At 26.3% G+C, this 26849-nt stretch overlaps 1 protein-coding gene across 1 annotated transcript in view; it reads left to right on the top strand.

Annotated features, from left to right (window-relative positions):
• Positions 1–16342, top strand: part of LOC123305938 (NK1 transcription factor-related protein 1) — a 72143-nt gene extending 55801 nt beyond the window's left edge. Inside the window, exons 2-3 of the mRNA XM_044887777.1 lie at positions 12944–13128; positions 15804–16342. Of these exons, the coding sequence (XP_044743712.1) occupies positions 12944–13128; positions 15804–16205 (587 nt within the window). The 3' untranslated portion in view covers positions 16206–16342. The remainder of the gene's footprint in view (positions 1–12943; positions 13129–15803) is intronic.
• The last annotated feature ends 10507 nt before the right edge of the window (positions 16343–26849 follow it).

Genomic DNA, 26849 nt, shown 5'->3' with positions numbered 1-26849 from the left:
GCTTTGAAAGCTTCAAATTTGAGGAATATTTATAAAAGTTTTTATGTAAATGGTAAATCATTTTTAAAAGCACTTATTGACTAAAATCCAGTTAATATTGGTTGAAATACGCCTTCTGTATAGTTATTGACTATACAGAAGGCGTATTAATACACTGAAAGCGTAAAAATTGACACACAAAACTTCACTTTTATGGTAGCCCCTTCGTTTTGGTATCAAAATGCCTTAATACGTCTTGTGTTAAAATTTCAAATCGTTTCTCGGTACAGTTTACGAGAAATTAATTATTAAAAACATACTTTTTACATGCTAGTATAGCGAGTATGGTATTAAATGCTGGTTTAAAGCCAATAAGTGCATTTCAGAACCTTGTCATCTAATCAACAAATTATAACCAGATATTCAAAAATGTGTAAAAAGAGCTTATAACAAATAAATTACAAAATAATTTTTACTATAAATGAATCAATTAAGTATCAATTTGTATAGATCATCCAGTATTATTTAATAAATAAATGGTTGTTCACCTTGATAGATAAATTGTAGATCGTTATTAATATTATTAAATTAAATTAAATATTATATTCCTAATGAATGATATACATACATACAGTATGATTATTCTGAATTATGAATCATTTCAACATATAAATCTTTTAATATATTTATTATGTATCCAGTAACAATAAACATTCAGACTGAGTATATGATTTATTCGAGTATCATATATGTATAAATTAACAGATTATTATTGTTCATATTATAAATACCGGGTTTTCAACCTTTTACTAACTAAATTTTATTTATAATCTATACGGGGTGTTCGAGAATTATTCCTGAAAAACTATACTAAAAGGTTAAACTCACCGAGACGAACGAAAAAGCTCTTTATTAAATTTAGATCCGATGCGTACTTCCCGAGATATTGTTATTTGAAAAATCAAGAAATCGTTCTTAGAGTCAAGAGGTAATGCATCTGATAGTGCAATGAGAAGTTTACTTAGCTGCCCACTATTTCTTATTGCTTCCATCTGATGCTCCACTTGATGATATTGATTATTTTGATGGTATTCGAGAGTTTACTTTAAGACCAATGGATTTTTTATATTTCTTTCCTTATCGAACTTAAGTAGAAAAGTGTATATTGCATCTGATTTGATGAAGGCAGTCGAATTTCTTTCTGCTAAAAATACATTCTTAAACTATTTTGATACAAAATCACATAAAAATTACAGCCACACAAAAGTGGTCTGATAATTATTTTTTTTAAATTATTAGAATAACTTCTGAAGCGGTAAAATTGTTATAACTTGAATGAAAATGAATTTAAAATCAGAAATTTTCCATTAACAATCAATTACTATAATAATATAAAAAATATTAATGAAAATTTAATATGTTCTAATATATGTTCTCAAATAATAAATTTGCAAAAATTTCCTACATGTGAACAACTGGACATTTTCCTAATATCTTGGGCCAAAAACCCAATTTATGACTGCCATACTTTGTTAGACTTTTGAACCGATTTAGCTGAAAATTGGCAGGGAGGTAGTTTAGAGCCAGGAGAAGGACATAGGATACTTTTTATCCCGTTCGACAGCATTCCCGTGGGACTTGATAACTGGGTCTTTCATTTACAAAAAAATTTATTACCCGATGAAAAAAAAATCTATTTTAGGTATTAAAAAAACTTTATATACTATTATAGTGTACAGGGAAACATAAATATTATTGTTTCTTAATCTATATCTATAAAGGTTAACTTAGTTAGATCAGTAGCGCGATTCACAAACATTCGTGATAATTACCACAGAAATGATACTTATCATTTTTTGGCGTTTGCACTAACGTCATGGTGATTCACAAACACTCTATGTTAGTGAAAAAAACGTTAAATTTCTTATCGACTTTATTCACAGACTTCTATATGTATTAAAAAATTATTAAATAAAAGTTAGTTACTTTTTGTTACAAACCAACAAAAATTACTAAAACTAAATTCACATGTAAATAAACTAAATGTGTCAAATAAAAATAATAATAATGATAATTTTTAAAATATACTATTTTTATTTTTGATAATCATTTAATTTCGTGTTTTTGTGCGTATGTGTGTTTTGTTTTATTCGTTTTAGTTAAGTTTTGAAATTAATTAGAAAAAAGAACATAATTTTCACCAACTCATCGAGGAAAAAATAATTTAGAAAAGAATTAGATAAAAAAGAATGTTGAATTAATATATATTGAAATGTAAATATTTTTATTAATAAAGTTTTGAAATAAAATGAATTTTTTAAATTTAGTTGTAACCTAAATACCGGTATTATCATCGTCATTTCAAAAACCTAATTTTACGAATCGATTATTTATATCTATCAATTAGATTAAGACATAATCGTCTGTGATATTTTGAAAATGAAATATAATTTATTAACCACGAGTTAAACTTAAACATCCGAAAACTTTTAACATTAAGGGCAATTAGTTTTTAGCTCGATGTATTTGTAAGTATTCTATAATCATCAAAACAAAGGTAATCTAATTGGTTGTGGGTTGATTAAAAAAAAAACAATAGTTAGAAAAATATGAATATTTATTATATGTATTAAAAAATATTATAAATATAATGCATCCTACATCTCTCCCATAATCAAACGATTTTGAACTGACACTGCCACATCATGAGGGTTGTTATATTATACCATCATCTTCGTCATTATCAATTAAAATGTATCCTGACTCTTATTATGGAAATCGAGGAGGTCCGCTGCAGCTTCTGTGTAAGCCATTGCTATAAAGATCAAAAAATTTATATCAAAGAAACTTTAAATATCAAAACTTTTTTAAATAAAACAATTAGTCTGCAAATATCATCTGCAAAAACCATCTTGCAAATATCAGTAACATTTTTTATAAACAATGCTTGAAATAACTTTAAGAAATTTTTTTGTTAATTCTGAGATAACAATATACATTGTTACTGAAATAACAATATCATTTTAAGAATACGAATAGAATATAACGAAAGAAAATTACTTACCTAAAATCTAACTATCAAATAAGAACACCACACAGCACAGAAATAAATAAAGACCTTATGCTAAACTAATTAATTAAAGTATCTTTTTAATATTAATTAAATTTAAATTTGAGAAATTTTATTATGCACTTTGCAATTTTAATAGAAAAAAATAAATAAATAAATAAATAAAATCAATTAGTATGCATATGACATTTATTTTGTAATCAAATTTGACATTTGTTTAATTAAAATCTTGTCATTGCCCAAGCGACAGAGACGTTACATACTTACCACGAGAATAAAATTTGTTGTTAAGTTAACGCCTAGAGACGATAAGTATCACACCGCCACCGTCGGTAAAAAATGTTTGTGAATCGCATTTGACGATAAGTACCGCTCTTTGTGATAATTACCACGAAAACGATAGATATGAATGTTTGTGAATCGCCCTACAGACACTAATAAAACTATTTTAATAATATTTTATTTCATTAAAACTATTTTAGTTATTTGTTATAAAAATCAAAGTAGATAATAATTCATTTAATAGGACCACCACAATTCATCAGTTTCTGTTCTTTTTATCTCAGTGTAACACACTTAGTTTATTTGGAAAAAGATAGTCTAGCTATAGTGGCATAATATTGTCTTTTTCTACACACACTTAGCGTTTAAATTTAAAAAGAACATTCAATTTCAACATTCGTTGAAAGACAAATTCTAATATTAAGTCTAATTAATAGTTTTGTTTGAAAACTAGTAAATGTTAGTATTTACAAGTATGTTTATTAATATCCAGGTGTTTTTGTGTGTACTATTAATAATTTATTAGGTTTAATAAATAATTAATACTTATTAAATTTAAAGAAACTGTATTTTTTTTAAAACACTGCATGATCTCAAATATGTCTAATAAAAAAAACTTTTAACAAAAAGAAAACCGACTTCAAAAGAAAAACTTTTCCCAAACAAATTAAGATGCACTAAAAAGTAAAAAAATAACGATAATATAATGTAGTTAAAATTATTGTTATTTTTGGAGTCGGTGTCAGCCAAAGAAACGACTCTGACAGAACAGTTTGCAACATTAGCTTGGTTGACACCGACTCCAAAAATAACAATAATTCTAACTACATTATATTATCGTTATTTTTTTACTTTTTAGTGCATTTTAATTTGTTTTGGAAAAATTTTTCTTTTGAAGTCGGTTTTCTTTTTGTTTTGTTTTTGTTTGTTTTTTTTATTTTGTGATTTTTAGTGAACCTGAAGTGCACTAACTAATTTATCACTAAAAAAAGAATCGTCGAAATCAGTTGGCGTGATATTGAGTTATTCATCCTCTTGTCGTGCATACTTAATGCAAATTTAAGACTTTTATGATTTTCTGATGGATACCGTTATCAGAACTCGACCAAAATAAAATGGGACCACACGGGAAGCACTAGCTTTCAAATAGATAAAGAATTATCAAAATTTGTTCACCCAGTCAAAAGTTCTGAGGTAACAAATATAAAAAAATAAAAATTAAAAAAATACAGTCGAATTGATAACCTCCTCCTGTTTTGTTTGAAGTCGGTTAAAAATACCATAAACGTAAAAACAAACAATTAACTGCGTTAGCTGTTGAAATACCATGTATGGACAGTGTTGACAACGCAATAGTTTTTTTTTTTTACGTCATGTAAGTAAAGAAAGATGGCCACTCTTAATACATACTATTTAATTTGCAGCTAATTTCCGATTTAATGAGAAAACAGTGATATTTACCAAAAAATGTTTCAAACAAAAGTTGTTCATATTTTTATAAGGAACATTTTTTACATTTAAACTCCAGACCCAATGATGCTCATTTACGAACTGGCCTTCACTTTTTACGTCCTGAATTCACTTTAAAATATATTTCACCTTGATATCTCTTTTTTTGAGTTATCGTGTACACAGACAGACAGACGGGCGGACAGACGAAAGGACAGTCAAAATGGATTTTATGAACACCTATACAAAAATTTTGTTCGTAGTATCAAGAATTTTAAGCCTTACAAACTTGGGACTAAACTTAGTATAGGTACCTTGATATATTTCATATAATATGTATACATGGTATAATAAATTAATGTCCTGAGTATAGCCTTTAAGTTTCAGTGTCCATCAGCAGCCATTAAGCTATTTTTATCTACCATCAAAATAAACTTTTATTGTCAATTAATTTTCGATTTTTATACTTTTAACAATAAAAATATTTCATTTATAGATGTCTGTACCTATACATTTATTACTTTTAATTACTAGAACATTTATAACATTACATGTGAAAGTAATTTTAATTTGTAGAAATAGTTGCTACATTTTTAATAATAACTGGTATTTACAAATGCATAAATTTATCTATATTGCAACTTTATCTAACTTAAATGTGCTGTTAAACGGAAACGATCAACGTTTTTGTTGAAAGACCAGTCGGTACGTTTAATTAAACTATATATCTTCAACAGCGATAAAAAATTAATATCTAATACTTAAGGTTGTTGTTTCGCTATGAGCATAGTGTCAGAAAAGTCTCGTTTTTGCGCAATATCGGGCTGTAAAAAACTCTAAATGAGCATAATTTGAATGTCTGGTTTTAATACATTCTTAGCAACTCTGTATTGGTACTATTTAGAAAACATTATAATTAGAAAAAAAAAATATCAATGACTTCTAAAATTATTATAAAACACCGCTTCACTTGATTTAAAAGTACAGGTTGGTAAAAACCCCCGTGTTAAAGCCTTCACCTCTCTTGCTCTCACATATCCCCCTTCAATAACACTCGAAATAGAGGTAGGGATTGTTTTACACAGGTAAAATATATGTACAGTTTAAAATTTTTTATTAAATGTAAATTTGCCATAATTTATTGAATGTATGAGAACAGATAGCTATGAATTGTATTTATACCATTTTTGCTTTTTAATGTTTAACATTTTTGCAGAAATCTTTAGTTTTTGGTTCAAAACGACTCTAAATGACTCATAGATGGAATGTCAAACTAAATTTAATTAATTTTTATTTTTAAATGTATCTTTATAAATTTTAGCTCATGTGTTAGTTGTATGTATGAGCTATATATTATTGTAGAGTTTCAATCAAATCCATTCGGTAGTTTTTACATGAAAGCGTCACAAACAAACAAACAAACAACCTGTCTTTCACAATTTTTAATATTTAGGGATAGGTATTGTATGAAATTGGGTGTTTTCAGTTCTTGCACGAAAACCACCAACTTTGAGACTAGCCCCAGGTAAAAAGTGTTGCTTCAAAATATTTTCCTGAGTAATGATTAAATTAAATTAAATATTCATATAAGTAGTATCAATTTTCACGAACATGTAAATAATTGAATTTTTATAAATTCAAATATTGAATTTGAAAACTAAATTAAAAATAAATAAATTAAAATTAAATAATAGTAAATTTGATATATATATATATATATATTTTTTTTTTTAATTCTATTAGCTAATTAGCTTTTCTACAATAATAAAAATGCAGCTGCAGTTATATATTTATCAAAACAAAACAAAAAAAATGAAGTATCCTTCAATAAATTATTATAATAATACGTTTATATAATTAATTAATTAAAATTTATGAATATAAGATAGAGAATGAAATTTAAATATATTTTTATCTTTATTTAAAATGGAATTATTTTATATCAATTATAAATATATATAATCATATTATATTTATATATTGAATATACATAAAACTAATTACCTCATAATTATTCATTAATTACCGACGACAATTATTTATATATAATTAACTATAAATTAGGAATTAAGCAATAAATATATATATATATATATATATATATATATATATATATATATATATATATATATATATATATATATATATATATGTTGTTAATTTATTCAATGTTAAACATAATTAGAAGGAATTTAAATGGGAATATTTAGATATTACGGTTTTTTTTATTAGAAAACAAAAAAATTGAATATTTTCTTAGTAGAATTCAAAATATTATATTTTAATTTATTATTCACATATGTATATACATTTTTTAATCATGGGAATCCACTATGGTGGCCTCTCTTCAGATATATCTGCGAAAATAAAAAGAACACCAACATGAATTTTACCCATTTACCACAATGTCGGGTTTTATAATTAAAAAAAATTGAAAGCGAAAAAATATTGAAGAGCAGAAAAACAACTCGCTGCCCATATTTTGCGAATCATTATTGAGAAATATCGCTGTTGTGAGAAATATTAAGTGTATAAATGAAGTAAAAGGTCTAGAGGCTTGTTTTGCCATTTTTGCCATAAAAAGTTTTTCCAAAAAAAAACAGATGAACAACTTTCCTAATGTTATTAATAAAGTTTTCTATCTAAAATAATTTCCAAAATTCACTGAGAGGAAAGGGGTGGGTTTGTTTAAAGCGCATCCAAAAATATTCGCTTTTTGTATCGTTAGGTGTACTCAGATGTAAATACTGGCATTAGATTCAATTTTCAAAGGTCAATGAAAGCTCCGGATCCAAATCTTTAAAATATTACCTGCAATAAGCTGAGAAATAACGAGCTGATATTTTACCCGGCTGAGCAACGCAAATGAGTGGTAGTGTGTTTATCGGTCTATGTCTGTTCTTATGTGGCACACCTAGGCCAAATGCGTCGACCGATTTCGATGATTCTTACGTCAATCGTTTTTCCTTTAACTTGCAAGTGCTACTAAAGATATGGCAGTAATGAAAATTCAATATGGCGACCGCCAGACGCCATAATGTGAAAAGAAGATATGCGTGTTTCTATTTGGCACATTAGAGACCAACCGAGTCGGCTGATTTTGATGATTCTGATGTCAATTGATTTTTCTTAACCTTGAGAGTGCTACCGATTGAATGGCAATAGTGAAAATTTAATATGGCGACCATAAGGCGCCATATTTAAAAAGTCGGGTTTTGTGATTTTTTAAATAGTTTTTGTTTTATTTTAAAATTAAATTATTTACAGTTTTAATATTTTATAAAATCTAACTTGTTCTCGTTATCGGAGGAAACATTACCTTTAATAAATTATGTTATTATCGAGAATGAATTACGATAGCTGATTTCCGAAAAAAAAAGACGGGAAATTAAACACCTTTCTGTAATAATTTTCTATGTGTTTTTTGTCAGAATTTATAGAATGATTCACCTTTATAATACAGTAATCGAAAGACTATATCAATCAGCATAAATTAGAAGTAAAAACGTTTAAAAACAAGACTTCCTCTTTAAGTAATATAATATAAGAACGCGTACTTGAAGTAGCTTGAAAAAATTAGTTTAAAATATAATGATAATTGGTGTTATTATTTTAATATTTATTATATCCTTTTTTATTAACTATCTAGAAAAAAATTATTATTTTCACCCCGAAAAACGAAATTCTCATGCTTTGAGGTTACTGAAAAAATAAAATTGTAAAATGTATGTGTGCAAATGTAAAAAATTGGAATGCATGGTAGTCGAAAAGAAGAGCTTTTAGTGACAAAAACAAAATTTGGAATTCAAACTCCGAGAAATTCAATTTTTCTGTAATTGATGATCAAATCTAGATGTAGATCTGGTATATACCAAAATTGTTGCTATAAATTTTGTTTTCTTAGCAGAACTAAAATTATTGAATACAAAATAATTGTTTTTAATCTAAAAATCAAAATTAAGGATTTTTTGAAATTCCCGGCGTTTTCATTTGAAGAAATTATTGGATCTGACCGCTAAAGGCCATACCAACACGACTTATTTGCAAGCTAATTTATTTGCTTGTGACATTTTTATTTAAAATTTATTATTTTCCTATAGAAAAAAACTTTTATTTAATTGTACTGCGTATAAAGATTGAAAGAAATGGGAAAAAAAAAACTTGAATTGCGCATAGTACGCTTTTAGCCGAGGTGGGTATGATTCTTAGAGACCAACAATTTTCTGTTGAAGTAAATTACCTTATTATTAATTGTATTTTAAAGTTTATTTTTAATTTTATTTTGCTTAAGAAAATCTTTTTGTAATGTTCGGACCGTGCATGAGTTTAATAATCCAGGAGTTTACATGGTAATGACACACTAATTTATTAATATAATGTTATGGATGAACATATAAGTCTATGGATTGTATATTCGGCTTAAATTGAAAATTTTAAATTATTTTCTTACCAATTTAAATAAGTTGTTATGTTTATTTACATTTTAAAAATATTATTTTTGTCTTTAATTTTCACAATTATTCAATAATTTTTAGTTGACATTTACTGTATCAATTACATGTAAATAATTGAAAAATAGTCATAATTTAAGTAAAACATGAAATTATTACAAATTTTGAAAAGGAGCAGCGATGCCATCAATTCAGTGGTCCCCTCCACTTACTTTGGACACAACAAATTAGTAGAAACCGAGAAAAGAAAATATCTCTGACGTTAACAGAATTGGGGCTCCCGTCTAGCACGCACATCACATAACTAACCAATAAAATCAAAAAAACTCACCAACTTTTGGAGAATTAGAAACAAATTTTGCAAGAATACATATAAACACTGTCATGGGTTTTCCACAAATTTAAGTTTATATCATTTTATTATACCGAAAATATGTGGAATTTACTTGCTGCCAACATTATACGAAAGTGAATAAATTTTTATTACATCCGGCTTCTAGTAAGAATAATAAAACATATATAGAGACACATTTTTTACATTACTAACTACAATGTATAGCTAATATGTATAATTATATGTGTACGCAAAAAATATCATACATAATTGTTGCAAAAATCGATCTAAGAATTATAATAATTCTATGAATAATGTTAACTATAAGTGCTAATTATTTCTAATTTATTACTAATGCGTTGTTGTTATAATTAAATTTTATAGAGTGATCAAAACTATGTATGTTTATTTTGCTAAATGTTTTGCAAAAGCTGTACGTTTATTTTGCAAACTCTTAATTAAATTTTGTTTAAAAATCGATGAAATAAACTGTCAAAACTACTGTCTCTTTCTTGAGAAACGGAGTCTCTATGAAGTCTCTATGGCAATTCATAAAATTGATGATACAAAATATATAGGTACTGAAATGATTTTAAAAAATTGAGTCCGATTTTGATTTATATTAAGGTAGTACTAGCGCCAAGGCAAGTTTAGACTTGTGGTTGAAATTATTTGTATATTATTTTCAACTTAGATGATAAATTTTGTTATAACTTCTTGAATGTAGACGAAAAATAATAAGAAAATTTTCAGATATTCTTGGTTTTCCAAATATCGAAAGCTATAAATAAAAAAACAAAATTTTCAATTTTCGATATTTTGAAAACTACTTCTGATATCGAAAAATGTTATTCTTACTTTTCGTCTTATATTGTCAAGTTATAGCATAATTCACCATCAAAATTTAAAAAAATATTTTTTTTAAAATTTGTGATCCTACTAGCAATCGGTTTTTTAACGGCTAGTTTTGAAGAAATCTATGAAAACATCATCCATCTACCGTTTTTCCATAGGACCAACAATGTTAAATATGCCTACTTTTGAAGTCATTTATTTATTTTTATAATCGGGAAACCTCTCCTTAAATATACAGAATGAAATTAAACTTCATATAAAAAAGTTAAGCCCTTTATCCAAAACTGCTCCGACACCCGTACATCCTTCGGAATCAAAATAAGTTTATTCTACAGAAACGCCATTACTAAATCGATCGTTATCCCATACATATTTTTGTTATCATTAATTTTTCTACGCTTTACTAAACACAATTTTTTTTATTGACCTAAACCAATCAACCTGTATACATAGTGGATAGACATACAACTAAACTTGATTGGTACCATAGTGGATAGAATTACAAAATTTTAAGTAGACGGTTGAACCAACTTATTTTCGACTGGTGGTCTGTTTAAGAATGCAGCTTAAATAATTAATAATATTATTATTTTGCACTTTATATACGGGTTTCTCGTTTAATTAACATCAAAACAAACAAAAAATTTAGCTAACAAAAATGTACATCAAAAAATATATTATATCGCAAAATTTTTTACACACAAAAAGTCGATAATATACATATAGCAGATGCGAATGACTTTATATAGTACCGATATCTTAACATTGCTTTGAAAAAAAATTTTAATTATAAAATTTTAATAAATACTATCTCTATATATTATAAATGCGAAAGTAAGCATGTTTGTTTGTTTGTTACGCTTTCACGCTAAAACTAGCTAATGGTTTTTAATAAACTGTACGGCAATATAGCTCATACTTCAGAATAACACATGAGATATAATTTATAAAGATATTTAAATAAAAAATAAAAAAAATAAAAATTAATTTAATTTGACATTACCATAAATTACAGATTTCTGTAAAAGCAGTCATTTGACATTACCATAAATTACAGATTTCTGTAAAAATAGTCAATATAAAACATTTCACGACCATCTTCTCTAATATACTCAATGAAAAATTACGACTAGTATACATTTAAAAAAATAGAAAACCATACATATATTTTACCTGTGTAAAACAATCCTTACCATTATTTCGAGTGTTATAGAAAGGGGAAAAGCGATAGCAATCTTTATCAAACTGTACTTTTAAACTCAGCGAAGCGGGTGGGTATCACTCTAGTATTGATATACAAAAACGACACTATATAACTACAGTTTTAGAATAAATTAATTGAATTTTAATGGCCCGCATTTTCAGATAATTATAATAGCTAAAAACAAAAATTTTAATCGCCTAACACAACTTATAGTAGGCTCGACTGTCACCTATAAATCATACTTTTTTTTATATATTTAATTAAAATAATAAGAATAATATATAACGGAAACAAATGTGTTTTGAAAATTAAAAAAAAAAAAAAAGATTTTTATGTTGTAATATAAGGGTTAAATAATATACATATATGCGGTACTTAGGTGACGGACATTTTGGTTTGTTTTTAATATTTATTTAACTGAAATTTATAAATTGTTTTTTAATTCCGCAATAGCGATTTTTATTAACAAATGGAGGATATTATATTTACTTTTTTTTTTTTTTTTGCAAATGTCAAGTTAAAGACAATACCCCATATTTGCTTCGCATGACAGTCCGATCTTTTAACGACTACGTTATTGTTAGAATCGAAGTTACAGATGGAGAAATATAGGATAATTGATGTTACAACATAAATAATAGCCGCGGGCGACAGCCTCAAAAATTTTGTCAAAACGATAAAAAATTTTCTTTGCCGTAATTCCAATCTGATATGTATCAAAAGATATAACCTTTGTTAATCGACTTTAGAAAACAAAATAAGTAAAGAATATACATTTTTAAAGAATACCTCAGCTAATTTCCACAAATGAGGTATCGTTAGAAACATAGCAATAGTTCGCTGAATATACGGTAAAAAAAATTTAATATTGTAGGCGAGAGACCTCATATTGCCCATAATATTGTTTCGCTGTGGAGGCTTAACACCCTACTCGATTTAAGCCAATAAGGTATAATTAGATACGTGGAGAAACACGGACAACATTGAATAGATAGATTCTCAAAAATTACCGTAAGTGTTCTGCTGCGAGACCTGGTGAAAATTGTAAAAAAATAAATCCAGCGATCGACCAGTTCAAAAATCTTAAAAAAAGTAAAAATCTTTAAAAAAATAATAATAATAACTTTAAATATTTCGATTCCGATGTACAATAAGTCGTGTAGTCGAAACCTTGTAAGTCTCCTTAGTGTAGACAATTCGACCTATTTACGGAAGTCGAGTTCACACAATACCAATATATTTCTTAGACTTCTTGGACTCCATAAAAAATCCTATGAAAGTTTTGTTCAGATAATAATTTTTTGTCTTTTTTGTTGCAGATTCAAATGGTGAACCACCAAAATTAAAATGTAATTTACGAAAACATAAACCAAATAGAAAACCTCGTACACCGTTTACAACACAACAGTTATTAGCATTGGAGAAGAAATTTCGTGATAAACAATATTTGAGTATTGCTGAACGTGCAGAATTTAGTAGTTCACTACGATTAACGGAAACGCAGGTGTGTATTTATTCATTAATAAAGAAATTGTTTATGTTAATAAAAATTAACGACATATACGATGAACAGACAAAAAAGTTTCAAAATTACCGAAGCTTCTTAGTCACCGCGTTCCATAAATATAACCGTTCTTTTACAAAATCGTTCAAATACACTTTTACATATCTCGGGAGTGATTTCTTGAACCGTTTCTCTTATTTTCTGTTCAATATGTTCCACATTTCCAAACGACCATTAACATTCCCATCGAACTTTCTCATTTTGTGGACAACCGGAGATTTTTATAAAGAATAAATGTGAGTACTGCTGTCCTAATAACAGACTTAGAACAATGAAAAACATACTCACGTTCATATTAATTCTTTATACATTTTAATTTATATTAAATGGAAAATCGATTAGTCACATCGATTAAAACCATGCAAAAATTATATTAAAGTTATATTATGCAATTATTTGCAAGAAATAAAAATTATTTACTATTTTTTTACATTGATTTATGTTAGACTTATCGGAAGTACGTTTACCAACATTTTTAAGTTTAAAAAAAAAACAAAAAAAAAAAAAAAAACATTCATTTGTAAATTGTAGTAATAAATCTTAAAAACAATTTATTTTTATTAATTTATAATAAAATTTAATTTATTTAGCACGAGCGTGCAAAAGGAAAATAATTAAAGAATTGCAATTAAAAGTGTCAAATTATTGTTTTTATATTTTATAAAAATTCAATATTTGTAATAATATTTCAAAATGTAATGCAAAGTATAGACAAAAAGCCCATAAAAGAACCTTGGGGAACCACCGTCATCTATTAAATATTTAGATTAGGAAATTCAATAATAAACATTGAATATCAAAACATATATCGTATACTATACCAAGTTTTTATTAATTCAAAATTTTAGTAAATGTAAAATAAATTACTTTCTTTTCAAGTAAATTAAATTACTCAGCTCCACTTTAATTACTTATGTAAGTAAGATTTTGGGTATATCTATACATGAGCCTTGCAGAAAAACAGTGAAACGGAATTTTTTTGTTATTGAATTATCAGATTCAATATTTTTAATACGAATAAAAAACTATTTAATAAGAATAATAAAGCAATAATATTAGTTTATGATCTGTTAATTTGAATTAAAATAATTAAAACAAACATACAAACACATAAAAAAAAATATTTTATAAATCTAATTAAAAATTAATTATTATTTAACTCTTATAATGAATTTAACTCGCAGATATTACATAGTATCATTTTATTTGTTTACAAAGTATATATATTGTAAACAATAGGAATGATATTTTTAATTACTAGAGAAAGTAAAGCAACCTGCAATAAAAATTATTTTCGTATTAATTATAACCTATGTTCGCAGAATTAAATCGTGCAATAATTTATACTCGATAAATTAAATTGTCCTGAAACTATCAAAGAAAATCTAGATTCCAAAATTTTCCATGAGAGTAGAAGGTATAGCGAAAAGTTCGTAGATGCTTTATTGTAAATTGGGGTTCCATTGTAAACACGGTTAACTTTTGCGATTCAGTTTATTTTCTTATAAAAAAATGAGGCATATCTTAAATTCCTTATTACTTCAACGCACCTTACAATTATGAAATTAACACCAACATGTAATAGAGTACGTAGTTTTGCAAATAAATTTGTTTTACCTCTGATTTTATTTTGTTACAAAGTAGCCGTAGTTTGTCCCAAAATACTGCGGTACCTGCATATATGTATGCATGAAAGCCGCCAAAAAATTCAGAAATTCCATAAAATATTTCATTAACACTAACAACATTATGTCAAAAACAGTAAATACAAATGAGAAAAAAATTACTCCACTGGTTTTTCTCGATCGCAAAATGCAAAATAGATAATTGTTCGAATTACCCTGTTTTTCAAAACTTATGAATTAGTTTTGCAACTCTCTGTAATTGGCTAATAGGACATATTTATATGCAGTCACATATGCATAAATAAGTAATAATGTTTTTATTTTTTATCTTAAAAATGTGCGATAAAAGTTGTTAGCCATATAAAAGTATAATATAAATTTAATGTTATTAATTTTTCCAGTAATTAAAACAATTAATTTATATGATATATAATTAAAATTCTTTACAAAAGTTTTTATTATTATTTTTATTATTTTAACTAAACATATTACACAAATGAGTATTATTTATATCAGAGATATTAATAACATAGAACTGGATTGTTATTTCCTTTTTTTTCCACTAGACAAAGAATCATACATTAAAGAGCTGAATTCAATTCCCACTTCATCAGAAATTGAATAAAATAAGTTATACAAGGCCTTAACTGGACACCAACTTTAACCTTGAATTTTGGAATATATTTTAACTATTCATATAAAACATCCAATAAGACGAATATTAGACAGAGAGATCAGGCATTGTCTGTATGTCAAATGCTACGTCTGTCGTAAAAACTTCATGCTAAATTATTTTTTGTTAGAAAGAGATAGAAGCAAATCTCTAATTCCTTATATCTTAGTTGTTCTTATAGTTATTCGAAAAATAATTTTTTTCAATGTTTGTCGCTTGAATGAGGTCCTATTAAAGCCAAAAAGTATCGCTATTCCCAATAGCGTAATTCCCGGAGCATAAAAAATTTTAACTAAAGAAAAACTTTTTTGTTACAGGTGAAAATATGGTTCCAAAATCGTCGTGCAAAAGCAAAACGCTTACAAGAAGCAGAAATTGAAAAATTAAAGATGGCATCACTATCACGTCATCCACATCACCCACTATACCCACATCCAGCACTACAACAGTATTTCCCCGGTGCACATCCGTTAGCGGGCTTACTTGGTAGACATCATTTGGGTGCACCATTAGGTTTATTAGGACCACCACCACCACCGCCTCCACAAGCGGTACCACCTCCACCGCCCCCTTCTCAACAACAACCACCTTCATCAAACGGTGGTGGTAATAGTAGTAGTAATAATAATAGCGGAGGCGTGACGTCATCACCAACAATAAATCATCACCAGCAACAATCATCACCCTCGTCTAGTCCACATCATGGGATGTCTTCGTAGAAGTAAAGAAAGTAAATAGAAATAATTTTTATTTAGGTAAAAACATTTTTTATTTACAATTAGTGGTGTCAAAATAGCCTTATTTGTGCCGATTCTGTTATAGGTCGACAAATTGACTTTTTAAAAAAAATATATTTCTCAACTAGACATATTCAAAAGTATTTTCTAAAAGTATCAAGTTGTTGCATCGATCTGCCTCAAAATAGTCAGATTATAACTTATTCCATCTATTTTGACATCACTAAATGTTATTCCATTTCGCGTGATATAACTCGTAAATTAATGATTCATTTTATAAATAAATGGAATGACACAGTTTAAGGACTTAAAATTTCCTTCAAAATTATTTTTTATACTAAATATTCAAATCTCTGTATGAATTTTCAATGACTGAATTTTTCAAAATAAAAAAGAGCAATTTTAGGTACTTTTTTGTTCGAATAACTTTTCAGTTTTAAGTATACATTCGTATTAGATTTTACGAGTACTTAAATCTTTTCAATTTTTAACTCACTTTAATTCTATGCAGACAGTTAAAAATATTGAAAAATTTGGTAAGACTGAAGTAAATTAATTAATTATATATTAAATTATTTCGTTCAAAAATTGCTTAATCGTCATATTTGTGTAAATATTCAAGCTTATAACCATTTTAGTATTCAACAATACTTATTATACTTATTATATAAGAATTCTCAAGCTCATAACAGAATTAATAAATTATGTTTGTTTAATAAATTTTGTATACAAATTTAAACGTTAAAGTCTTTCGAATATTATTGATGTTTTTATAATACAATGGCGTAAACTATAAAGGCATATAATTTGTCGAGTTAAACAGAATAAAATACAAGTAAAAAAAACAATTGACTGAATTAATTGTCAAAATACCCTGTATAGAAAGATTTCCCGGCGAGATATTAATTCAATGTTATTTACCACCTGAAGAAGTCCTGCTGTTATATCTTAAACCATCTTGTACATTTGCAAAATAGCAATCATAATTACGATTTTCCAGAAACTTTGAACCTCACTGACCTAATATTAAAAGAAATAAACATGCATCTCGTAAATTATATAGGCTACGTGCATTTTACAACAAAATATTAAATTTTAAACAAATTATTATGTCATGGTGCTTAATAAAAAAGGTTTCTTTTTCATTTAAATATAAAATCAAATAACCTTTAACATAATTTAAAATTATGTTATTAATAAAATTAAAAAAAAAAAAGAATTAAAATATAATATTTTTTATCACAATTTTATGATGATGATATTTTCAATGATTCGTACACGATCTTTAAACTCAATTATATACAAGTAACTTAAACTTACTATTTAATAATATTAATTAACTTTATTTACTTAATATTAATATTTCAAGATAAAACCAGTTGAAAAATTAATGATACACGTCATAAAAAAATTAAGTGGGTATTCTGGTCTAGGAGCCTAATTTGTAGGAATTTTTGAAACTAACATTATAAAAAAAGAGATTTATTGACATTTTAACACTATAATAAAAAAAATTGAAAAAAAAATTACAGGTCGGTGAAGTGGGACCTACAAAAAACATTGCATCCTGGTTAATACGATTTTAGCCCTTGTATTGGTCTAAAACAAAAAATTAGAAAAATTATTAATGTGTAGAGATGTCGGGTTTTCTTCTACAAAGAAAAGAAAATATTGCAACCGTCTGATTGAAATTAAATTCGGTATTCGGTACTGTACGTAAATTGTATCCCGTAACATTATTTCTGATTGAGAAAATCGACTAACGTTTAATCAGATTGAAAAAGATTTTTTTATTAGCACATAATGATTGGGTAAATAATCCATTTATCTGATTCAACCCGAAAGATATTTAACAAAACTATTATAAAGAAGAAATTACAATTACGTCAGAGACTATGCATATTGTATATGGAAGTAAAAGTCATCTTTTGACATCTGGCACTTTTTAACTACTATGAGGACACAACATTGTAAATGAAAGTTGAAAAAAAAATCATAAGAGTAAACATTGCTATTAATTATTATAAATTAGATTATAAATAAATTAATAAATTAAAATTTAATTTATTTTTTAACTGATTATTTTATTAATTATGTGTGTAACGTAATAATATCACTTATCATTTAAAAAAAAAATTTTATGATGCTAATTTCAAAATTAAAAACAATTATAGTCTTTTTACAATCTTGTAAAAAAAACATTTGGATTATATCCACGGTAAAAGTATATTAGCTTGTGGTGAAATAACATAGTGTGCGAAGACTTACTTAAATTTCTGTTAATATAATCACCTCTCTTCAACCACAAAACTCAAACTATAGTTGTTTCTCTTCAACGATAAAATTGATTTACTTTGCGTTATGATATCTCAACAGTGTCAGTAATTTTTGTTTTTATTATCAATGTTCAGTTAGTTTTTTAAAATTTCTGGAAGCGTTTTTTCCTAGCATTAAAAAACTTTTGCTTTCTATAATCTAAAAACACAACCTTTCCTATCCTCTCCGTTTATCTCGAGTTAGAGAAGGACGAAATTGTTATGGAAATTGAATTATAATATTCTTAAAAATTAAAAATAAATTAAGAATTTTGTGACACTATGCCCATAGCGAGACAACAACCTTAGGAGACATTGTAGTTGCTGTATGGCATAGGTAGTTGCAACACCATTAAAACTGTGCGAGTTCGTTCAAGCATTTTTAAACTGTTTTTGTAAATTACTTTGTATTCTGTTAAAACTAGTTATCATAGATCTGTTCAAAGTCAAACCAACCGTTTTATTAACATATTGATTAAAAAGTACAAGCTTATTTTAATTTTAATGTAAATGGCAGAGTTATAAAGCTGCCTACATTCATTCCTACACACCAACAACATTTTTCTACCATGATAGAGAACGCCCCATTATCCAAATATTTTCTAATGTTAGAAATTATCCAACAAGCAGTACATCAAGCTAGGCTATAAAGCGTCAAATATTGGCTTCCAAGTGCTCAACTGTCTCATGCTACTGTTTCCGGATCCATTTCGTGAATTATTAATCATTCGGACTAATTTCGGCAAATGTTTGTTTCAGCTATGAACGCGCCAAATTGATTGACCAATTACACGGCAAATAAAAAATTGCTGCCATTTATGTTAATTTAGTGTCAAGTTCTCCGCCTTTAAAAGTTACCTATATTACAAAATCTCAACGATGATGTTTTTTAAGCTTGGGACTTCGGACTATAGTTAAATTCATAATACAGGTCAAACCAATAAAATCGTATTAACTAAACAACACTGAAGCAATTAAACTGCAACAAAATCATAAAAACTTTTCCACGGTAATTAACAAATTACAATATTTTTATCGCTATAAATTTTCTAATTTGAAAATTAATACGTATTCGCACCGTGTGTGAGTTTTATTGGAGGCATTTCCATGGTAACAATACACTACTTTGATTATAGAATTGTATGGATACATATATAATTGTATGGATTGCATTTATGACTTACATTGAAAATTGTCTCACAAATTTAAATAAATAATTATGATAATTTACATTTGAAAAATAAGATTTGTGCAAAATTTGTTTTCATATTTTCACAATTTTTAATGCATTAAGTTTAATTAATTAGTGTTTTTCAATAATTTAAATTTGACATTTTCTATAACATTAACGTGTAAAGAACTGCAAATTAGTCATAACAGCCTCCTTTTAACACCAAAATTTTTCACTGGAAGCGCTGGCATCAATTTTTTTGTCCCTACCATGACTACGCACACAACGAATACACTTTCTGTAAAATAATTCGAAAAATGAGTTTATTTATAGAAAAGTATATTGGTCTGATATTTAAACATGGCCTTCATAGTGTGTCAACTTGGAAAATTAGAGCACTATAAACTAATTTATCAAAATTTTTTTATTAAATTTTTAGTTTTGATAATTAATTATGAGATATATAATGATTTAATTTATGACATTAATAACGTATGTAGAATAATTATAATTAATCATTTTTATTTTGATATGTTTATTAAATTTTAATAGAGCTGATAAAAATATTTACAATTTTTTTAAAATCAATAAGTGATTTTTAATTTATTTTAGGAAAAAAAAACCTGGAAATTTACAAAGTTTTTTTAACGTACAGTCCTTCTTCTGATTTGTGCAGTTATAAATTGTTTTTGGTGCAGTTTTAAAAAATCATTGCATATTTGGCATTTCTTTGCTTTTGAATTGATTCAGATCTCCAAGTCTATTTAATTCAAAAAAAGCTGCGTGCTAATAAAAGCCTCGGGGGTTAAAATTATTCTGCTTTTTGATCAGTATATATGCAGTAAGTAAAGAGCATCGCTGAGAAAAAGACAAATTTCTAAATTCAGGCCTATAAAAAAGCGTTGGTGTGCAGCTCAAAATATTGCTTGGAAAAAATTTGTTTTTGTTTTTAATTTCTCATTACTTTTATATCTCTACTCTAAAAAAGGTTAGATTAATTCTCTATCCCACGGGAAAACAATGATGTTTACGAAAAAATTTTTCCCACAAAAGTTTTTAATTTCTTATAAGAAATATTTTTTTCCTTTAAACTTTTACACCATTTCTAATTCAAGCTTGATATCTCTTTCCGATTTTGAGTTATCGTGATTTTGGAGCAACAGAGTAATGGGCAAACAGAAATGTACTCTTTAGATGATTTTATGAACACCGGTATTAATAAGTTGATTTTTTTAAGACCTATACCAAAATTTTGTTCGTATCATCAATATTTCTAAGCGTAACAAATTTGGGACTAAAATTACCATACCTTCATATATATTTCATATATACAGTGTACAAAAACTTCTTCTTGCTTTATTTATTTATTATTTCGAAAGTTAATATTCTAAAATTAAAGCGCCATTTCAAACGATTGCTATAAAATACAAATCAGCCTTCTCATATCTAATATAATTACTTTAAATATGGCCTTGTATAATGAATAAATGATTTAATTTATTAGCCATTTGTTCTATTTATAAAAAAAAAAATAAACAAATTATTTAAATTTTAAAATATTACAAATCGAAAACAATAGCTTGTATTGTTTTCTTAAATAATTCTGTTTTTTTTTTATTATAAAATAATTAATAGCAATTAATTAGAAATTAAATACTTTATTCATTGTATTGATATATTATTTTTAAATTCAACCCGGATGTTTTTTTCTTCTCTAAAAAATTATAATTATTTTAATCGTATTTAATAATTTATTAAGGAATTTTTATTAATGAGGCATGCAAATTACACAAGTTTAATTTTATCTCTGTACTAGAGTGATACCCACCCGCTTCGCTGGGTTTAAAAGTAAAGATTGATTAATTGCTCTCGCTTATCCCCTTTCTATAACACTCGAAATAATAGTAAGGATTGTGTAACACAAGTAAAATATATGTATAAGTTTCTATTTTTTTAAATGTATAATAGTCGTAATTATTCATTGAGTATATCAGAAAAGACGGCCGTGAAATATTTTATATTGATTATTTTTACAGAAATCTGTAATTTATGGTAATGTCCATTGATTACTTTTACAGAAATCTGTAATTTATTGTAATGTCAAATTTAATTAATTTTTAATTTTTTTTTTTTTTTTTTTTTAATAATATATCTTTATAAATTATATCTCATGTGTTTTTCTGAGGCATGAGCTATATTGCTGTACAGTTTCATTAAAAACCATTCGCTAGTTTTAACGTGAAAGCGTAACAAACAAACAAAGAAACAAACAAACATGCTTACTTTCTCATTTATAATATATAGAGATGTATGCTATTTAAAGTAAGTTATTCTATAGCTTTTTTGTCATTCAAGAATACTTTGTTTACTTACAAATAAGCTTCAATAACAAATTAAATTATGCTTTTAATAAAAATAAAAACTTACTTTTATTAATACCCGTTTGATAAACAAGTATTTGCAATAGTTGTAAAATAGTAGGACACTTTTACACAAGCAAAAAAAATTCGTGGCGTAGGGGCTGTGTAGGCTAGGCGAATTCCCTCAGAGATTGAAAAAAAAACCACATTTTTCTTAAAATTATTAAATTTTTTTTCAATATTGCATTTTTAGTTTTTCAAAAATTTTTAATTCGAAAACTAAGCGTCTAGAGAAAAAATCACAAGAGTACTTTGCGCACCCCCATCCCTTGTTTATCAGTCGATTTTTTTCATTAACGAACTTGACGTTTCAAAAACCCTTCTTGATATCAAATTTTATTCAGATCGGATTTAAATTGCGACCGCCAGAGAGGGTACTAACACATATAAAAACATAAATACATATAACGCTGGTCTTTTTTGACATCTATTAGGTAGGATTGATGAACATTTGAAGAATTTTTTTCGAAATTTCATCATCAGTATAAAAGTAATAAGTCCATATCTTCGGAAATTTGCTATTAGACTTCAATTTGAAATACTAGGTATAAGCTTGAATTTTGTCAAATATATTTTAATTATTTTATTTTCCAACAGATGACAGTAAAATTAATTATTTAAATAAATATAATGCATTTAGGCACTATCACGCAATTTTTTTTTTATATGTATAAGAAAATATAATTTTTCCATGTAAATAATTTTTCAAACAAGAAAAACCTGTGTATAAATAAATGATGTAAATAATTTAAAAATGTTTTTGTTTCCATTTCTTTTTGTAAATATTATTGTGTAAATTATTTAACATTGTAAATATTTTTTAAGAAATATCAATTTTCAAAATGGATTTACAATAAAAAATCACATCCAAAAGATAAAAAAAAATTTACTTAGGTACAAATGGTAAGATATCATCTTTAATAATTTGACTTTATTAAGAACAAAATTCAGAACATCAGTCACTTTTTTCTATTAAAACAAAGACTTTTGAATGTAAATCCTTTTTTAAAATAATATATAGTTTAAAAAAACTTAAAAATTAAAAAAAATGTACTTCTTGATGTGAAAAGTATAATTAAAAATTGTGTATGTATTAATTATTAATTTATTTATAAAAAAAATAATAATAAAATAACAAATTAAATTAAAAAAAAAAAAAAAAAACAATTTTATTTTGTTTAAAATTACCATCTTTATAATAAAAATTGTGTAATTAAAAAAAAAATATTGCTTAATTATTGTAAAAGAAAAATTATTATTATTATTATTAGAATAAATATATATTTAAAAAAATTATAAAAAATAAATACTTTCAAATAGAAAAATAAAAAAAATTATTATTAATTTATTTTAATTTGTTTCATTTAATTTACACTTCTTCTTAAAAATTTTTCAGAGATGTATTTTTTTAGATCATGGTAAGTAAAAAATAATATCTTTATTTCATAATAGCCAAACGCTTAAATTATTAAAAAAATTTTAATAGAAAATACTTTTTAAGAGACAAGCTTTTACTGTAGAAAAATAATTTTATCTATGAATCCCTCATACCCGACTATTAGTAAAAGCCTGAGGCACTCAATTTAAAATATCAAAACTAAATCGAATCGCCTCATCTACTCCACATGCCTAATTATTTTTCGATTCATTCTAATATTAAGCGCCTCACGCTTTTACAAATAGTCGGGTATGAGTGACTCATCGATAAAATTATTTTCTACTTTTTAGTATAATAAAAGCTTGCTCCTTAAAAAGTATTTTTATTAAAATTTTTAATCTAAGACTACAAAAAAAGTATATATATATATTAAATATGGTGAAAGCGATCAGAAAATCAGGATACCACAGGCTTACCATGCATTGTCAAACAAACTAAATGTGGATGCAAAATTGTAGCTCAATCGGGACAGGTGAAACTAAATAAAAGCTTGTAATAAGCAAGAACTGAAACGACAAAAGTCTAAAGACAACATTCAGTCAATAATCGTGCACGAGATATGCACATGATGACTCAGAATTGACCTACATTCTGGTAGAAAATTTATTTTCTAGTTTTAAAGTTATTTATTATATATTGACATGAAAAAATACCTACTTGATATTGCCATCCATGTTAGTAAAGCATTTGGAAAATTTGACGAATTTGCTGAGCATATTTTCTTATAGCTTTCAAAATTATGAACATTAGATTTTTCTGTGGCATTTTCTTCAGAGCCGCGTCTATATCAACAAACGTGCAACGTCGGAACACCTAAGAGCTTATATCCGCCCTGTTATAGCCGAAATAATCCCCCAAAACTTGTGAAAAGTAATAGAAAACTACCTAGAACGAATAAACTTCTGAGAAAAGTCCAGTGATGACCAATTGGTTGGCATCATTTTTCATATTAAATAGTACAGTCAAACTTGGTTAAGAGACAGTTGAAGGGGCCGTGAATTTTTTTTCGCTTATATAGGTTCCTCACTAGTTCGAGTTTCCACCTTATACATTTACAGGAGAGGTCTGTTTCACTTAGAGAGATTTTCGAACTACAAAAACAAAATAACACAGAATAAGAAAAACAAAAATACACGCAGTTCCTGAAAAATAAAGAATGAATCAATACAAACCAAATAATGTATACTTAATATTCGATTATTAAAAATATAACTCAGATAATATGACTCTAGAGATGGGAAACTAAATATGGACCCAACTTTACTTTGTGGTAACAATGTTTACAAAGTAATTAAAACTTGAGATATTTCAAAATCCAATTCAATCCAAATCAAGATAAAGTAATTAATGATTTTGCCAAAAGCCTGAAAAATAAAGACTTTGAAGAATAGAAAATATATTAAAATATGTTATCGCAAAACGGTCGATCTTTTGATTTCAATTTATTACTTCTGACACATATAAAGCGCTGTTCATCTTAATTTAATAAAAACTATAATATTAAGGTATTTGTTTCCCTACAGTATTGTAAAAAAGTTTTGGTTTATTTGCACGGTACATAAAAAACCAAATACATGCTTTGTAGTCAAGTAATGTATTATTTTTAGCTTTACAATACCACGCAACTACAAAAATATATAATATATTGTGTGCAAGTGCTGCTTATAAATTTGATTATATAGATATCGCTCTTGAAACATCAATACTCTAACTGTAGTCGTCTCTATTCATCAAATGACAGATCTTCGATGAACTCATAATTAAATTAAAATTTTGTTTTTATATCATCAACAACCTAATATTTTTATGGTATTATTATAAACTACAAGATTGTCTATGTATTTTAGATAGTTTTTTATCACACTCTCTAGATTTCTTGATATACAAATATCAACTTGAAAAGGATAACCTATATGATTCAACATTTCTTGTTGATCAAAAAATATATTTAAAAATCTCTAGTATTATTCAATCCTTGCAAATCTCCTTAACCCGAATTTAAACTGAAGTGTTATTAGGGAGAAGTTACTCAATTTGCTCTCCTACCAAAATTCCAGACAACTTTTTTTCTTTAGACAAAACGATTAACAAGAATACATGACAATCTGATATATTCATTGCAACTGTTGCAACATGCGAAATCATTGAATAAAAGTAACGTAATTTTTATGAAAGAAATATGTCCTGGGTATTTTTAAACCGAAAAAATAAAAATCTAGATACATTTTTATACACTAAAGATCTCTTACAGAGCTTTACAAAAAAAAAAAATCCTTAAATACACTTACATACAAACTTTTAATAATGAATACACAGACCACGTTCATATGACAGCTGCGTAAAGAGTGTTGAGGGCTGTAAAGGCACCCTGGGGCAACCAATGGGGACTTAATTGGACTCCCGTGATTTTCTAGACCCCCCATATCATATTATATTATATAGTATTTATATTATATGTAATAAAAGTTATATTATATTTTTATTATATTTGTAATCAATTATCAAGTATTATACGTCAACTGATGAAAAGGTATAATCGATTTTATTTAATTTGATTTCTGTATTTATTATTTTAATTCGATGTTTAAATACATGATCTTATGGCTTATATATATACTCTTAGAAATTTTGGTATTAAGGTAGTATAAGCCTCCAGGTGAATTAAGACTTAGGGTTGAAATTATTTGTGCCTTATTTTCAACTTTTATAATGAATTTTGCTATAACTTCATGAATGTATACGAAAAATATGCATTAAATTTTTCGATGTCTGCCTTGGTCTTCTATTGTGAAGTTGTAACATAATTTACCTTAAAAATTGAATATATATCTTTTTTAAATTTGTGTCCCCACTTCCGTGCTCATACATCCTTAATTAATCGGGAACAACTTTTTTTTTCAATAATTTATTAAGGTTTTAACTTTAATTTAAATAGTTTTTTTCTTAATTTCTACCTACTAGTTATGGAGAAATCTATGAAAACATATCATCGGTCTACCTTTTTCCCAAAAGGCCAATGTTAAATATGCATAATTTTGAAGCCATTTATTTATTTAAATAATCGGACATCGTCCCTTTAAACTTGATTGAATTGATTTAGACTTAGTACAATTTCATTTTTTTTTTAATTAATCCTTTTAATTAATGGAAAAGTTGTATTTTTTCACAAGAGCTGAGCTGTTCAAAAGCTGAGAATAGTTTCTTGCAAAAAACAAGTACACTGCTTGAACTCATTTCACCGTAGTTCTGTTCCCTTGAAACTTTTGAAAATAATGACGCAAC

The sequence above is a fragment of the Chrysoperla carnea genome, chromosome 1 (genome assembly GCF_905475395.1).
Source record: "Chrysoperla carnea chromosome 1, inChrCarn1.1, whole genome shotgun sequence".
Lineage (NCBI taxonomy): Eukaryota > Metazoa > Arthropoda > Insecta > Neuroptera > Chrysopidae > Chrysoperla > Chrysoperla carnea.
This window is presented reverse-complemented; position numbering and strand designations above follow the sequence as displayed.